Raw genomic sequence first — 16,674 nt, 5'->3', positions numbered from 1 at the left:
ACTTGATTCCGATCAGCCAAACGTCTCAGGCACAAACCACCCGCTTCTTTAGGAGTACAAATAGATTCTCAAGCAATCTTTGCACCCCTCGCCGAGTTAGGAGCACCACTCCATAGAAACGCCCCACACATCCTCTCCAAGATACTGATACACTCAGCAGGAATGATGAACATGGACGCCCAGAAGGAGATGGTAGAATAGATTACCGCTTGGATCAACTGGAATCTTCCCGCAAAGGACAAGTGCTTTACTGTCCAAGAGTTGAATCTAGCTGCAATTTTATCCAACAGTGGCTGGAAATCGGATCTTGTCATCTTCTTAGGAGATAAGGGGACTCCCAGATACCTCAAAGGAAGTGAACCATGCGCTATCCCCAACTCATTGGCCAAACTGCGGCATCTGCTCACACTTCCACCGTCCAGGAGCAACTCAGATTTCTGTCTGTTTATTTTAAGGCCTGAGATCTGTCTGAACTCTTCTAAAATTTGCAGAATTCCTCTCAATGAATCCGCAGAACCATCAAAGAAAATCAGGACGTCGTCAGCAAAGCTCAGATGGGTTATAAGGGGTGCTTCGCACTCGGGGTGGATACCGAATCTGCCATCAATAGCTCCCCTGTCCAGCATCTTGGAAAGCACGTCCATAGCAATCACAAAAAGTAAAGAAGAAATGGGATCTCCTTGCCTAAGACCTTTCTTACCCGGGAAATAACCATGGAGCTCCCCATTAACTGTAACACTGTATGACGGCGATGAGACACACTCCTTCACCCACTCAATGAACCTGCTAGGAAGCTCTAAAGCCGTCAGCACTTTGAAGAGAAAGTCCTAGCTTAGGTTGTCATAAGCTTTCGAAATGTCGATCTTCAGACAACCTCTCGACGTTGAGCCGGGCGTATTGAAATCCTTCACGAGCTCTGAAGCCAGGAGCACATTCTCACAGAGTAATCTCTCTTGCACGAAGCCCACTTGGTTCCTCTGGACAATATCCGATACACACAGCTTGAGTTTCTTCTTTAGTAGTCTTGCCATAACTTTATACACCGTAGTACATAAAGAAATTGGTCTAAACTGAGTCAACTGATCCGCCCCCACCACTTTAGGTATCAACGAAATTGCCGTAGCATTGAACTGTCTCAGCATGCGGCCAGAAGAGAAGAATTCCCCGATCGCTTCAATCGTGTCTCTGCCAACAACTTCCCAAGATTCCCAAAAAAACTCTGCCGACAGCCCATCAGGTCCTGGTGCTTTGTTTTTAGGCATCTTAAATAAAGTCTCCTTGATGGAATCCACCGAAGGTATCTCAATAAGCTGATCCGACACTTCCTGAGGGCACCTATACGTCAACAAACCTCTGAGCTCCTCCATGGAAATAGCCTGAACCAAATCATCAGCAGCTCCCAAGAGATTCTGAAAATAAGCAAGTACCATATCTTTAATTTGTGACAGATTAAAAACCCGACTGCCTCCTCCATCCACAAGATATCTGATAGAGTTCCTCATCTGATGCGCCAGAATTGCCTTATAGAAGAATTTAGAGTTCGCATCTCCACAATCCAACCAGCGAATCCTAGCCTTCCTACTGAAAAAAATCTCTTGCGCTGACTCAAAGAACTGCCACTTCTTGCGAGCCACAAATTCTTGGCGGAAAAGAGTATCAGATGGCGAGGTAAGCATTTGAGTCTGGATTGTCTTTAACTCCTCCAAAGCCTCACTTGCTCTTTGTTGGATATTACCAAACCCTTCCCTATTTAGTCTCTTACAGGTAACCTTTGCTTTCTTAAGCCTCTATCCTAGAGAGAACAGCTTTGAACCCATTGGTATCTCCTCTTCCCAAGACTTTAACATCTCCTTCTTAAATTTAGGATGAGAAAAAATAAAGAAGTACTTAAAGCTGCATTTTCTCGATTGAGGCAATGGAGCGAAGGAGACAACCGCTGGGCAGTGATCAGAATCTCCAGGCGCTTCAAACACAGCAACTGCCTCTGGATACGTATCCCTCCATTTCTCGTTACACAGCACCCTATCCAGCTTTCGAAGAATTGGATCCTCTGGATGTCTATTAGACCAAGAGAAAAAGGTGCCCCTGAAATCCAAGTCCGCCAAATTACGTCTGTATTATTCTTTGCTTACCTTCATTGATCATTGTGAAGTTATCGGATTCCACATATGAAATGGTCCACTATATAATTCTTTATACAATATAGTATACTTCAAAGTACACATTTTAATCAAGTCACTACTTGTGGTCTGCTTTAAACAGCATAAACGTATAAAATACTATTAAACAAGAAACAATTGTCCAAAAAGACACTTTTATTTGAAAAATTATATGATTTTAATGTTGTTCGTTAGTTGATTCAAATTAAGAAACGACCAGAGAATATGAGCATGAATCATCAAACCATTATCTCATAACCTTTTCCCTTATAAAAATTCCTAATTGATAAGAGAGAATCAAAAGCAAAAAAGTAGTGTTAAACAATATAATAAACTACAAAAGGGAGAAGATTATTTGTAAGATAAAGCTTATGAGCAAGAAGATTATCTGCTTAGAGAAGAGAGAAGACACTGCTAAGTTCTCTGGTTTCCTCTTGATAACAATCCTGCTATGTACAGGTTCAGCAACACAGTGATTGGGGTCTTAAACCTCCTCAGCTTACTAGCTTCGATACCAATCATAGGAACCGCTCTATGGAAGGCAAGAAGCAGCACAACTTGCAAGAACTTCCTCCAGACGCCGCTACTCGTTATAGGATTCGTCATACTATTAGTATCCCTTGCTGGTTTCATAGGAGCCTGTTTCCACGTGGCATGGGCTCTTTGGGTGTACTTAGTTGTCATGATCTTCCTCATAGCGACTCTCATGGGGTTAACTCTGTTTGGTCTGGTGGTGACCAGCCAAGGAGGCGGTGTGGAAGTACCAGGGAGGGTTTATAAAGAGTATAGGCTTGGAGATTATCATCCATGGTTGAGAGAGAGAGTTAGAGATCAAGAGTATTGGAACTCCATTAGAAGCTGTATCTTGACTTCAAAGACTTGTTCTAAGATTCAATCTTGGACTACACTTGATTATTTCCAAAGGGATATGACTTCTGTTCAGGTATATATCATCATCCTCTTCAATATCCTGTAATAATATCTAAATTACCTTAAATATGTAAAAATTTAACAAATTTAGCTAATTTCAGATCTTAATTCGGAATCCAAAAATATCTGATTTTTAGGCCCGTTCTAGTATCTTTTTGGATACTATGATATGAACTAAGCATCTTTCATCAGTTTGTATAGTAAGTAACATGTGTTTAATTGTAGTCGGGATGTTGTAAGCCACCGACGGCGTGCACGTACGAGACAGGAGTAATAGTAGGAGGAGAAGATTGCTATAGATGGAACAATGGTATTGAAACGTTTTGCTACGAGTGTGATGCTTGTAAAGCTGGTGTTCTTGAAGAGATCCGTCTCGACTGGAGAAAGTTGTCGGTCGTCAACATTCTAGTCCTAGTCCTCCTCATCGCCGTCTACGCTGCAGGTTGCTGCGCCTTCCACAACACTCGCCACGCAGCTCATCCTTATCATCCTTCTGATGATAACCGCATGACCAAAGTCCGTCCTCGTTGGGACTATTACTGGTACGTATACTACATTGACTTATGGATGATCTCAGAATGCAAGATTTGGCGCAAAATTATTTAAAAGTTCAATTTTTCGAAAGAAAATTATATTTTATATTATATAGAATTATATAAAAGTTCACTAATGTTTCTAGCAATTTTGTGTTTACAGGTGGAGATGGTGGCATGAAAAGAAAGAACAGCTTTACTGAGAGCCTCGTAGTCTTTGTTTTTCTTCTTCTTTTCATCATATTTTTCTATTTACCAACTTGAGATCAAGAAAACACAAAGATAAGAAATGTTGACACTACTGTTTTTTTGTTTGTTTAAATCATCAAAGAAACATACATGGAAGATGAATATAGACTATGAAATATGCTTTTCATATATCTAAAACATCTTTGATGAACTCATACGAGTAAACAAAAGAAAAAAAATTAGTGTAAATATTATACCCAGCAACTTGATTGTGAATCATCCCTGGTCTCCAGTCATCAACAATGAAATAGTTTATATATTATATTCATGCTTGAGTTGCAAGGAAAGGTACTACCGTGCCGTGATCACCATTGTTTCACGAAAAATGTATAAACGATTTGACGCTTGTAAGAAACAAAGATGTGCAATACATGTCTGAGACGCAAGCAAAGATCGAAACAAAAGATCTGAGTTTTCCCTTTATATTACGAACAAACTTACAGACCCGCTTAGCTGCTCTTGTGTCACTTGGTATATCAGCAAGTGGATTTTTGAATAAGAGAAACTAGTCCGACAGGCTGTCTCAAAATAGATAATACTCAACCAGCTGATCAAAAAGAAGCAATCATCTAAAAAAAACTTGTGAGAATGAGTAATGATTAGCTCACATGGAAGCTAACCATTAGCAGTTGACTGGTACAAAGGGATTTGGTTTCCTTATTATCACACCCCGAATACTCCTTCACAGCATGGATGGATGGCTATCCAAAACAGACTCTCCCCCAACAGGGAATAGGATATGATGAACCTTTTGGGGTCTGTTCTCAAACTTGTAGAAGATGAAAGTTGATAGTCAAGAGGAAGAAATGATAATATTGGATAATGAAGAGGGATCTAAGGAATTAAGAAGAGAGCCTTTTAGTAGATAGAATGAAAATTCTTATATTACAAATCTTGGTGAATAAGAATTCTTCTTTTGCTTCTTTCTCCCCATGCTTGTTACGCACAAAATTGGTGTTAGAAGTCCAAAGCACTAAGATTAAGAACAAAAACTTATTTATGGTAGTTAATCCAAAGTAGATTATACATTTTTGTTTTTGCTAAAAATATAAGAAAATACATAGAAACAAAATTATGGAGTCGTAACAATTCTCTCTCCTTATTGAACTGTAACATTATTAAAAATGATTAAAAAGAAATAAAGAAATACCCGGCCAATTGATTGCTAATCTTATTATCTCTAGTTTGGTTTGAAGGTTCTGGTTAGTTAATAACCGTTCTTAATGTCAATAAACTTTGCTGTGATGGTAGTTTCGTGGCACTTGAATCGTTCGACACCACTAGGTAATTTACACCTGTATAAAAGAACGCGAAGCAACTTCTCCATATTACGATATGTCATTGCAAAGCATGCACAATATCTTGTTTTGTACGGTAGATTCCCGGTCCAAAGTTTACAACATTCGCGGTCGTTGTCCGGGTTACAATTATCAATATTATCATAGCAAAAAAGAAGGTTTTCAGCCGTAGCCGGGAATGATGTTAAGAGTATGACAACAGCGATGCACATCAATGAAATTAACTTCATTTTTGGAATTAATTTGTAGTTCTCGTGATAATTAGCTTCGGACTAAATATTTTTTGAGAAATTTGAAACAATGTAGTTTTGGATAATTGTTGTATGTTTTTTTTAGCAGTATTGTTGTTATTTGAAATCTTTAAATAACAAACTGAAATGAGAAAAAGGTGGAATATTGAAGGTGTGAATCGAATCCTAAAGTTAAGGGAGAATACGTACACTGAGTTCTATTTTTATTTATAAAACATTGATCTCCAAAATAAAAGTATGACCGATTCATTAGGAAGTAATTTTTTTTTGGTTCAAATGACGATTCATGATTAGGACGTGATTATAAATAGAGTTCTTGATGAATGGGTGTCTTTCATGCAAATATGCATACATCTTGATTTGTGAAGTATGTAGCTTGAATTTTATCGACAGTCATGTAAAGAAAGAAGTTGAAATTAAACTAAAAACATCACTGAATCGCATAAAGCTGTCCCATTTACGCCCATCACACATAAGTGAATAATAAAACATTTAACAAAAACAAAAAAAAAACAAAGAAGTACATTTTTTTGAACAAACAAAGAATTACATTATTTCTCAAGAAATACATAATTAAACGAAACTTATATAATAGTCTCAGTTTATTATGTCCCTCTTCTCTCATTACGTGAAAGACTTGACATTCTCATTGTTCCTAGCATTTTTTTTTCAAATTATACCCTACAAACTAATTAGAATAATAAGTTCTAATGCTAAAAAACTCTGTACCTCCTCCATTCTTGTCGTCAGATCTTTTTACGGCTGCGCCAAAGAAGAGGAATAGGAGTCCCAGCAGAGCCTGCATCAGTACAGTACGTGCTTCTTCAGATATCTTCTATTAGAAAACAGCTTTGTATGAGTAAACATCATTATTCTCATTAATTGAACTATAATGTACAAGGTTAGCTTATATACATGACCGTACTAAGTAAACCAAATGTAAATAGACCGGTTTATGAATACCAGTGTACAATCAGCTAATAACCATAATGAAACTATACACTATAATACTTTGCATCGTTTACAAAAGAACACAAACGTTCGGTGGTCTTATTTGCTGCCTGCATTACAAAGAACACTCTCCAAGTTTTTCTTCATTACTGCTAATAGCAAAAAAAAAAACATTGATCGAGAGATGTTATTATATTTTATTTACCTGACTGCAAATGTGCAATATAATAAACACGGCTTCTCGGAGATCTCCGGCCTCTCGCTTCCCACCTCGGGTTCTTGGAGGGGATTTAAATGCAACAGCTAATTCTCTTATCGCTTGGTTTAATATGGCTTTACTAAGTCTTCTTGATCTCTCCTTTTGAACAGTCGCAGTACTTACATGTATAATTATTTGTTGTTCATATATAACATCAAACAGAATTAAGTTAAAAGAAAACTATAAAGGTAAATTGATTAGAATCCATTTCTGATTCTAATATTTTGGTTCAGTTATGATTTGACAAACCTTTACTATTAAATTGAGTAAAATAAAAAAAAAACATTTACAATCTCAAACCTCTCCCATCAATAGTATACAACCAAGAAAAGTGATGACCAAGGCACTATAGTATGATTCTCATCTCTTACTTTCTTTATGCCTTTGAAAAGATAAGTGTATTTCATCTAAAACAAGAATCTGATTCAACTCCTATACTAGTTTAGGTTTCTGCCGTCTGTTGCCACGGAGCTGGTCGAGCTTTACAAGCATCTCGGCATAGAGAATCTCGTTCCAAGAATCAGGAACCCCTGGGAGGCACCAGTGACTGCAGTCTTGGTACAACAACGGTGATCTTCTTTCTATTACCGTATATTTCTGTTTCCTATAAACAGACGGGTGAGCGTCCTTCCTGTAATCTGTTAACCTCGTTATGTTGAGATACGTGACCGGCGTTTTCATTCCCCTTAGCACGCTTTCGAGTATCTCCATCTTGGTTGGGTAAGGCCTTAGGTAAGTCTCGTTCTTGATCGGTTCTGTTTCATCATCGCATGCCCCTCCTGCATTCCATTGCCCTCCACTGCAACCAGACCAGACCAAACCAAACCAATTAACGGTGATTAAAAATCTTTAAACTACCATGCAAAGGTCTCTATATACCTGAAGTGTGATGGCGAGTATCCGCTGAAGAAGACAAGAGACTTATTTGGATTCACATATTTATCAACCCATCTACCCCATGTAGTCAATGCTTTTGTAAAAGCTTCATCAACGTCGAGTATCGGGTAAACATTGCTTCCTTCTTGATAATAATCCTCACTAATCAAACCACCCAAACACCAAAAAGCCAATGAGACAAATCCTCCATTAAAAAAAAAAACAAAAATAGCTGACAGAACTCTACCCCTTGGATGTTTTGTCATGAGTCCACCAAGATCCGGTATTGAACACAAGTACATCCGCTCCTATGTACTGCTCTGATGACTTCCCCATCATATCTAGACGCAAAGTTTCCTTCTTCGTCCCGTTCTTGTCCTTAGCTTCCCATTCTCTAACCAAGAAAGGAGACGCAAAGAACTCCACAGTGCAATTATATTCCTTATATCATATCAACCACACAAATCAAGTCTCCAATAACAACTAGGTAGTGAAACTAGGCCTGCGGTTTATAACCGGACCCAAATGTTTGGTTAGTTCGGCTTAATTCGGGCAAGTTTATAAAATACTTCAGTTTTTGGTTCGGTAATTGATTAGCTCGGTTTTTCAAAAAAAAAAAAAAACCAAACTAACTAAATCAACCGAAAATTCGAATCAAAATAACTGACAAAGCGAACTAACCAAAATTACCCCAAATTTAACGAACTTTTAAACCAAAATATAATTGAAACCAAAAACTTTGATTAGTTTCGATAAAAAAGAAGTTAAAAACCGAACTAGCTAAACCGAACCAAACTTTCTTCGGTTCAGTTGGACGAACCGGCCCAACCCGAACCCGCAGGCCTAAGTGAAACAGATTGCAAACTTACTTTAAAGACGAAAGAGTACTCAGCTTCCCCACGAAAGTGATGCCTTCCATGAGCTTCAAAGACTTGTCTCTCATCTTTAACTGATCCTTTAAGAATACAAACCAAAGACTCCCACATGTTTCTATTCAGCGAGTCTCCAACGAACACGAGCCTTCTTCCTCTAATCATCTCCAGCAACTTGCCTCCGTCCAGCCTTGGTAAAGTGCATTCTTTAGGTTTCCACTTCAGTTTGTAAAACTCAACGTCTGGTCTTCCGTTGGCCATACAGTTAAACTGCTGGTCGATGATAGTGCACGTACCGGGTTTGTAAAGCGGGTACGAATCGTCTTTGACCCATTCTCCTTCGAAAAACTCGCAGTTCTTGAGAGACTTGATTTCTCGTTTAGTTCTACTTTGTTTCCTCATCGGAGAAGCACTTGAATTCACGGACAGAGGTGCTTGTTTGTCAGTATTGTTGTTAGGACATAAGTGTACACTTGCATGCTCGGTCCGAGACAGTGAAGCGTTTTTTATAGAAAGTATGTTTGTTTCATTAGCGGCGGAAGATTTAAGGGTAGCCGGAGTGAGACTTCCCCGCGGCGCGGGTGCTCGCGATGTGGTGTTAGTTGTGAAATTGGACGGTGAAGTCACGGCTGTGACATTTGGGAGGATATAGGAAGAGACGGAATACACAAAGGTGATGAGAGACGGGGTGAAGGCTAAGTAAACAGTAAACGCAACAAAGGTTATGAAGGAGGCGTAGACAAAAGTTATGATGGTTTTCGTTGGTTTCACGGCGGTGAAAAAGCTTTTCATTTCGGTGGAGATGGCTGCCCCGCTGAGTGTAGGCACGTGCTTGACGGAGTCCGTGGCCATTGTGGGAGGAAGGTGTTGAGTTTTTTTTTGTTTGGCACGTGAAGAGTCTCTCTGATGTCAGAGAGAGATTAAAAAGACTCTTGTTTATGGGGAAGACAATGCGTGTGTTCGGTAAAGTGTTGAGTGTTTCGTTTCTGTTAACAGCCTTTGTATTTGGAGTAAACTAGGAGAAGGCATTGCTTTTTGTTTGGTGTGGCAGGTTTGGAATGTTTAGATTTCGTTTTTTCTACACTTGGAATGTTGTGACTGTATGTTTAAAATCATGTTCTTGAATGGAATGGTCACCAAAAAAAGATAGGAACGAAGTATTTGTGGATGTGGCTGTTTAGACTTGGGGCGGAAGCACGAAACCGACATAAGTTATAAGAGATGTGTGTAAACAGTTTAGGAAGAGTATCTAAAACTATGTTTTAAGATTTTGTCTAATGTCTTTTTCCAATCTTTCTTCATTTTTCTTAATTACTAAGACATGATATCATTGGAGGTGTTCTAAACTTTTTTTTAAAAGAATGTTAAATTTATTCAAATCAAAAAAACTTTTTACATCATATGTAGCTTTCATTTAGATTTTCTTTTTGGCTTTTTGAGCTTAATTAAAAAAAAAAATTAACTTCTTTATCCTTTGGTTGCAACCAGATCGTCATCGCATTATTGAACTTTCCACTTTTTTTCCGGGGCGAAGCTAAATATTTTAAAAATTGTACTATTATGGGTGCAAGTGCACCCATAATATTTTAAGAATTGTCATGTTACGTAGAAAAATTATGACTAAATTAACTCAGTTAGTAGTAGATACATCCAGTAAATCTTATGGTATGAAGTTCGATGCACCCCAATCCCATATCACATTTATTTACATACATAATATATTTTATGAGTATTATGCATCCACTAATTTTTTTCATGGCTTCGCCTCTGCTTTTTCCCATGCATAAAGTAGAGATGCGATTTCTTACACCTTTGTCTATGTATTTGAGTAGAGATGCCGAGGATTGATGCACATCTCCATGTTTCTTTCCATTCCTCTCTCGCCATATGGAATGAATAGAGGTTTGAAAAACATAAGTAAGAAGAAACATCTCAGTTTTATTCTTTTCACTCTCTGCCATAAATCGAACATAAGTATTGTGTTATGAATATATATTGGGAGAAAATACTTGAATCCAGAACTCAAAATTTAAACTCAACAAAAACTGAATTTTATATTCCGAAAGTGGTAATTTAGCTACCAGATAATATTCTTTCAAAACATAAGCTCAAATTAATAATCAAAGAATATAATTAAGTAAATTTATAATCTTTTTGATTTTACATAATTCATAGATTTTGAATATTTTTATACAGTTCATACCGAATTTGTGGTTTTAAATACTTTAAGATACATCTGAATTTTTAACTAATGTTAATTTACTAGATAAATCTAAAATATCAAAAAAAAATCAGATACTTTAAAATATTTTTTAAATTATTAAATAAAATTGAATTTCAGATAAACTCTAATTCAAATCAAAACCAATAAAAGTTTAAGCAAACACAAATTAATGAGTTTGGTACAACTTCTTTTTTTGCTTCTTCTTATCTATAAATAGACATACATCTGCATGATTACACTCTCTGGTGTGTGTACATTGTTTATCCTGATTTTGCTAAAAGTTGTGATTTGGGTTGTGTATGAAGAAACAAAATCAGCTGGGGCAAATAAATAATATAAGAAAGGTTTTGGGTTTAAACATGAAAACTAAAAAAAAGTATTTTAAAGTCCCCAAACTTTACCTTATTTCCTCATTTTACCCACTTTTGACTTTTTATACAATTCCTAATCAGATCTCCCAGTGAGCGATAGAATCCATACTCTTCCTCGAGAAACCAAATCCTAATGGCGACTACGATCCCACTCTTCGCCTCCTTCAAGTACGCAGACAGCCTAACCGTCGTCGGAATCTCCTTCTGCACCGCCCTAGTCTGCGAAGCCATCTCCTGGATCCTAATCTACCGCACGAGCTCCTACAAGTCCCTCAAACACTCCATCGACCGCGCCGCGAAGAAGCTCGAGACGATGAAGACCGAGAACCCTTCCTCCAAGCTGACGATCAAGAAATCGAAGACGAAGAAGATCGACCGCGTCGAGACGAGCCTGAAGGAGTCGAGCCGAGATCTGTCGTTATTCAAGTTCAAATCGGGAGCCGTGGTGGCGCTCGTGCTATTCGTCGTCTTCGGGCTGCTGAACTCGCTGTTCGAAGGGAGAGTCGTGGCCAAGCTCCCGTTCCACCCGATCGCGATCGTGAAGAAGATGAGTCATAGGGGGTTGAAAGGGGAGGATGCGACGGATTGTTCGATGGCGTTTTTGTATTTGCTGTGTTCGATTAGTATAAGGACGAATCTTCAGAAGTTTCTAGGGTTTTCTCCGCCGCGTGGTGCTGCTGGTGCTGGTGGTTTGTTCCCCATGCCTGATCCCAAGACTAACTGATGATCTGTTAGTTTTGATTACTGTTTTTTTTTTTAAATTCTTCGTAATAAGAAACTGTTTTAAGTTGTGGTGATTATGTTTTTGTTTGGGTTTTTTTATTGATTGGATTTATGGAACTATCCTGTTTAGTTGCTGCGTTGTGTGACTGAGCTCCTCTGTGTTGTTGCTAGCTCAGATGATAGTCTCTCGTTTTGATTCATTAGCTTTGCAACTTCTTCGGATAATGCCTTGAGCTCAGCTGCTGATGCGAGACTTGAATTATCTTCTGCGAGTTTTTCCTGTTACGGTGGTTCTAGTTGATCCTTTGATTCGCTTAGTTCCTTAGCTTTCAGTTTCACCTCTTTTTCCTTTCATGTCAGAAATCACATAGACTTTAGTTTTCGAATCATATACACTCATTAGGCTTGAAGATTGGTGAAAGGCGTTCGATTAAATGATTATGAAATGTATATATATATATATATATAGAGAGAGAGAGAGACCTGTGCTAGTTCCAGCGAATTAGAGAGTTGCTGCTTTAGGTTTGCAACTTCATATTCACATGTCTGCAGAAGATACTTCGTCAGTTATTCAATTTCTACTGCACATTACAAACCTAGTTTCGAAGTTTTCCCAAAGACATACAAAACAGAGGAGATTGATAAAGAAAGCGCCTCTGACCTTTTGATTGAGTTGTTCCTGGATAAAAGGATGAGACGAAGCGTAGATCATACTATTGGCTTCATCGTTAGTATGGTTTGGCCTTTGCCCAAACTCTAATATTTGCAGAGAAACAACTTCATAGAGTGTAAACAGAAGAAAAAAGAAGGATGAATAAGTACTGCATAAACATAAACAATTCGATCACCTCGAGTTCAAAAGAGTTCTCATTAAGTTGAAGATAATAGAGAATCGCTTGAGAGATAGAAAAATAAGTCACTGCATCATACTTTGCAATGTCAACCTACCTGCACGATGTCAGATTTATCCAGTGCCTCATACCAAAACCAAGATTTGTTTCTCCAACGTGGCAATCATCTGGCCATTCTTTGCCTTGATGTCAACATGTAGGGAATTAATCTCTTCCTAAGTAGCATAGAGAACCAGGAAGGTGAATCTTTGGTTGAGTTCCTTTATAATACACAGCTAGATAGTTTCTCTTATTCAAGAATTATCCACTTGCTGATATACCAAGTGACACAAGAGCAGCTGTAAGTTTGTTTGTTTTTACAAGCGTCAAATCGTTTATACATTTTTCGTGAAACAATGGTGATCACGACACGATAGTACCTTTCCTTGCAATACAAGCATGAGTATAAATTGGTAGGTAAGCAAGCTACACACGCCGGTCACGCATCTCAACATCACGAGGTTAACAGACTACAGGAAGGACGCTCACTCTGTCTGTTTATAGGAGACAGAAATTTACTGCAGAAGAAAGCAAATCACCGTTGTTGTACCAAGACTGCAGTCACTGGTGCCTCCCAGGGGTTCCTGATACTTGGAACGAGATTCTCTATGCCGAGATGCTTGTAAAGCTCGACCAGCTCCGTGGCAACAGACGGCGGAAACCTAAAGGACTAGTAGTATAGGAGTTGAATCAGATTCTTGTTTTAGATGAAATACACTTATTATCTTTTCAATGGATGAAAAAAAAACACTTAGAAGCAATTTATATGTTTTCAAAGGCATAGAGAAAGTAAGAAGAGATGAGAATCATATTATACTGCCTCCTTGCTCATCACTTTTCTTGGTTGTAAACTATTCATGGGAGAGGTTTGAGATTGTAAATGTTTTTTTTTTACTCAATTTAATAGTAAAGGTTTGTCAAATCATAACTGAACCAAAATATTAGAACCGGAAATGGTAGCAATCATTTGGTTAAAAACAATCAGGTTGATGACATCGACTGGCAAATCATAGGCAGGATCAATTGGTTTGACTCCAGAAGAGAGATCAAGTTTCGTTTATAAACTGACTATTATATAGGGTCAATTTGCTTAATAATCATAAGAGCCCAGACAATTAAGAATATAGCCATCCATGAAAAGCTGTGTCAATTTGACATAGAGATGGATCACGTTCTCCTTTCTGGCGCGTAGGATTTAATTAATATAACGATTGATATCGTACTATACTATCTTTCTCAAATATATAGTACAGAACAATTAATTTATACCAACAACCATTATAAAGAAGATGAAGAAAATAAAAAAACTGAAAAAGATGAATGGTTTGTAGAGAGTATGCTTAACCCTAACCTAACTTATATACCCAAACCATATACCCTAAACCCAAATACTTAACCCAAACCATATACACTAAACCAAACCCTAAACCCAAACCATATACCCAAACCATATACTATAAACCCTAAACCCAAACCATATACCATAAACCCAAACCATATATCATAAACCCAAACCCTAAACCCAAACCATATACCCTAAACCCAAACCATATACTCTAAACCCTAAACCCAAACCATATACTCTAAACCCTAAACCCAAACCATATACACTAAACCCAACCCATATATCCTAAACCCAAACCATATACCCAAACCATATACCCTAAACCCAAATCCTAATCCTAAACTCTAAACCCTAAACCCAAACTCTTATCCATTACGTGACTATGCTATACATGTTATATGTTATGGTATGGAATACTCGACACACCCACAAACTTTGTATATATGAAATTCTCTAAAATTTTCTTAGAGAGAAATAATGAGTGGCGACAGTGTTGTAAGAACAAAACAGTGTAACTGATCAAGTAGTGAGTAACAAGAATCAGGAAGCAGAGAATGAGATACGAATTGCAAAAGAAGAGAAAAAGAAATGTATTGTACTATACTGTAATTTAAAATAGTATAGAACATATGACGCATGATATAGAATAGGGATTATGAAGAAAATTAGAGAAGTTTACATGATAGAAAGAGAAAAAAAAACGGATGGAGGGGAGAAAGAGGGAAGATGTCAAATAGATAGAAGAAAATGGAATGCCGAATAGATAAAAAATGACGGAGATGTCGGATAAAGGGAGTGAGGGAGAGAGAAAGTGGTGAGGGATAGAGTAGAGGAGAAAGAGAAAGTGGTTGTGACTATGGTAGAGGAGGGAGAGAGAGAGAGAGAGAGAGAAAGGGGGAAACGAGGGATGGAGTAGACAAAGGAACATGGGAAAAAGTGGTGGTGGCTATGGTGGTAAAGGAGAAAGGGAGGAAGAGAGGGAGGCAGAGAGGGAATAGACAAAGAAACATGGAGAGAAGGAGAAAATGGCAGAGTTATGGTGGTAGAGAAGGGAGAGAGAGAGCTATAGTGAAAGAGAGGGAAGGATGCGGAGGAAGAAAGAAATTGTACTATGTTATGTTTCTAAATGAAATGGAATACAACAATATTATGTCTTATTTTAAAAATAAAATCTGACTATACTATATATGTGTGTAAAATAGTATAGATTTACAATCGTGATTATAAAAAATTATATAAAATTTACAAAATATATGTTTGTTTTGAAATTTTCAAAACATACTATATATAAAAAAAAATCTATGTTTTTATAATGTTAACTACAAAGTTCAATAATTGCTTTAATAGAAATTAAAAGCAATTAAAATTAGAAAGGGAAAACATGGTTATGAGAAAAGTAAAAAATGAAAAAAAAAATCAGAAAATTGCATGTCAAGGACAATATGGCAATTATTATACAAATATCATAGCCTCTCCTTTGTTATGTGTATATACTTCATTTAATTTCTACAATGGTTATGCTTCCAAATTTCCCTATTATATAAGTTTCGTTTAATTATGTATTTCTTGAGAAATAATGTAATTCTTTTGTTTTCTTTTTGTTTTTGTTAAAGGGTTTTCTTATTCACTTCTGTGTGATGAGCGTAAATAAAAGGGACCGCTTTATATGATTCAGTGATGTTTTTAGTTTAATTTCAACTTCCCTTTTTACATGACTGTCGATAAAATTCAAGCTACTTCACAAATCAAGATGCATGCATATTTGCATGAAAGACACCCATTCATCAAGAACTCTATTTATAATCACGTCCTAATCATGAATCGGTCATTTGAACCAAAAAAAAAATCACTTCCTAATGAATCGGTCATGCTTTTACTTTGGAGATTAATGTTTTATAAATGAAAACTAGATTTTGACCCGCCCTTTAAAGGGCGGGCATATTTATTTTTTATATTTATTCTAAAATTTTAATTTTTATATTTATTTTTTAATTATATTTGTGTTTTTATTTTTATAATATTTTTTTAATGATTAATAAAAAGCTTTAATAATTATATTAAAATAATTAGACCACACCTATATTAATAGGTTATGTTCGTGTTTTAAAACTATTGATATATATATATATATATATTTCAAACTTGTACACCCACGTTTTTAGATAAGAAGTTAATGAGAAATCAGTTTTGAAAATATATTACAATATATGGATATTACAATATATGGAATTTAATGAATAATTTTAAAATAATTAAAATAACTAACCTTAAAAATAGGAATGACATTCTTGTTATTTTTTTGAAATAAGGGATGTCAAAATAAAGGCTGCTGTTTTAATTATATTGATAGAACTCAGTGTACGTATTCTCCCTTAACTTTAGATTCGATTTCCACCTTCAACATTCCACTTTTTTTTCTCATTTCAGTTTGTTATTTAAAGATTTCAAATAACAACAATTTTGTTCAAAAAAAAACATACAACAATTATCCAAAAACTACATTGTTGCTTTTTTTGAAGATGCATGCATATTCCCATCTCTCTCCTTATTGAACAGTAACATTATTAAAATGATTAAAAAGAAATAAAGAAATACCCGGCCAATTGATTGCTAATATCTTATTATCTCCACTTACCTTTTATGGTAGTTTCGTGGCACTTAAATCGTTCGACACCAGGTAATTTACACTCGTCTAAAATAATGGGAAGAAAACGGCCAAAACGATATGTCAGTGCAAAACATG

At 36.7% G+C, this 16,674-nt stretch overlaps 4 protein-coding genes across 5 annotated transcripts; 2 read left to right on the top strand and 2 right to left on the bottom strand.

Moving 5' to 3' along the window:
• Positions 1–2,429: 2,429 nt before the first annotated feature.
• On the top strand, positions 2,430–3,998 carry LOC108809815 (tetraspanin-6). The gene is made up of 3 exons (XM_018581955.2): positions 2,430–3,102; positions 3,315–3,631; positions 3,786–3,998. Exons 1-3 carry the CDS (start codon positions 2,611–2,613, stop codon positions 3,823–3,825), a joined length of 849 nt encoding a protein of 282 aa, XP_018437457.1. The 5' UTR covers positions 2,430–2,610; the 3' UTR covers positions 3,826–3,998.
• Positions 3,999–6,869: 2,871 nt separating this feature from the next.
• On the bottom strand, positions 6,870–9,570 carry LOC108810852 (protein trichome birefringence-like 1). Its single transcript, XM_018582929.2, has 4 exons — positions 8,376–9,570; positions 7,754–7,947; positions 7,510–7,668; positions 6,870–7,429 (listed from the first exon to the last, which is right to left on the bottom strand). The coding sequence occupies exons 1-4, from the start codon at positions 9,228–9,230 to the stop codon at positions 7,063–7,065; spliced, it is 1,575 nt and encodes a 524-aa protein (XP_018438431.1). The 5' UTR covers positions 9,231–9,570; the 3' UTR covers positions 6,870–7,062.
• Positions 9,571–11,043: 1,473 nt separating this feature from the next.
• Positions 11,044–11,896, top strand: LOC108806602 (uncharacterized). The gene has a single exon (XM_018578755.2). The coding sequence runs from the start codon at positions 11,107–11,109 to the stop codon at positions 11,695–11,697; it is 591 nt and encodes a 196-aa protein (XP_018434257.1). The 5' UTR covers positions 11,044–11,106; the 3' UTR covers positions 11,698–11,896.
• An 18-nt stretch (positions 11,897–11,914) lies between these two features.
• Positions 11,915–15,070, bottom strand: LOC130495635 (kinesin-like protein KIN-7K, chloroplastic). 2 transcript variants are annotated; one of them, XR_008934796.1, is made up of 5 exons: positions 12,967–15,068; positions 12,645–12,858; positions 12,358–12,517; positions 12,180–12,242; positions 11,915–12,044 (listed from the first exon to the last, which is right to left on the bottom strand). XR_008934796.1 is itself a non-coding variant. In XM_056987061.1 (4 exons), the coding sequence occupies exons 1-4, from the start codon at positions 12,674–12,676 to the stop codon at positions 11,979–11,981; spliced, it is 321 nt and encodes a 106-aa protein (XP_056843041.1). In that variant the 5' UTR covers positions 12,677–15,070; the 3' UTR covers positions 11,915–11,978. The 2 variants fall into 2 exon arrangements, 1 of the variants encoding a protein (XP_056843041.1); XM_056987061.1 differs by having other exon boundaries at positions 12,645–15,070.
• Positions 15,071–16,674: the final 1,604 nt, after the last annotated feature.

Source organism: Raphanus sativus, chromosome 6, assembly GCF_000801105.2.
Source record: "Raphanus sativus cultivar WK10039 chromosome 6, ASM80110v3, whole genome shotgun sequence".
Taxonomy (NCBI): domain Eukaryota; kingdom Viridiplantae; phylum Streptophyta; class Magnoliopsida; order Brassicales; family Brassicaceae; genus Raphanus; species Raphanus sativus.
This window is presented reverse-complemented; position numbering and strand designations above follow the sequence as displayed.

Coding starts and splice junctions, on each gene's coding strand:
- LOC108809815 (XM_018581955.2), top strand. CDS start 2,611: ATGTACAGGTTCAGCAACACAGTGATTGGGGTCTTAAACCTCCTCAGC. Junction 3,103..3,314: donor GGGATATGACTTCTGTTCAG/GTATATATCATC, acceptor GTTTAATTGTAG/TCGGGATGTTGTAAGCCACC. Junction 3,632..3,785: donor CCTCGTTGGGACTATTACTG/GTACGTATACTA, acceptor TTGTGTTTACAG/GTGGAGATGGTGGCATGAAA.
- LOC108810852 (XM_018582929.2), bottom strand. CDS start 9,230: ATGGCCACGGACTCCGTCAAGCACGTGCCTACACTCAGCGGGGCAGCC. Junction 7,948..8,375: donor AGTACTCTTTCGTCTTTAAA/GTAAGTTTGCAA, acceptor ATATGATATAAG/GAATATAATTGCACTGTGGA. Junction 7,669..7,753: donor CATGACAAAACATCCAAGGG/GTAGAGTTCTGT, acceptor TGGTTTGATTAG/TGAGGATTATTATCAAGAAG.
- LOC108806602 (XM_018578755.2), top strand. CDS start 11,107: ATGGCGACTACGATCCCACTCTTCGCCTCCTTCAAGTACGCAGACAGC.
- LOC130495635 (XM_056987061.1), bottom strand. CDS start 12,676: ATGAGGCACTGGATAAATCTGACATCGTGCAG. Junction 12,518..12,644: donor ATAAATCTGACATCGTGCAG/GTAGGTTGACAT, acceptor ATGTTTATGCAG/TACTTATTCATCCTTCTTTT. Junction 12,045..12,179: donor ATTCGCTGGAACTAGCACAG/GTCTCTCTCTCT, acceptor CTGACATGAAAG/GAAAAAGAGGTGAAACTGAA.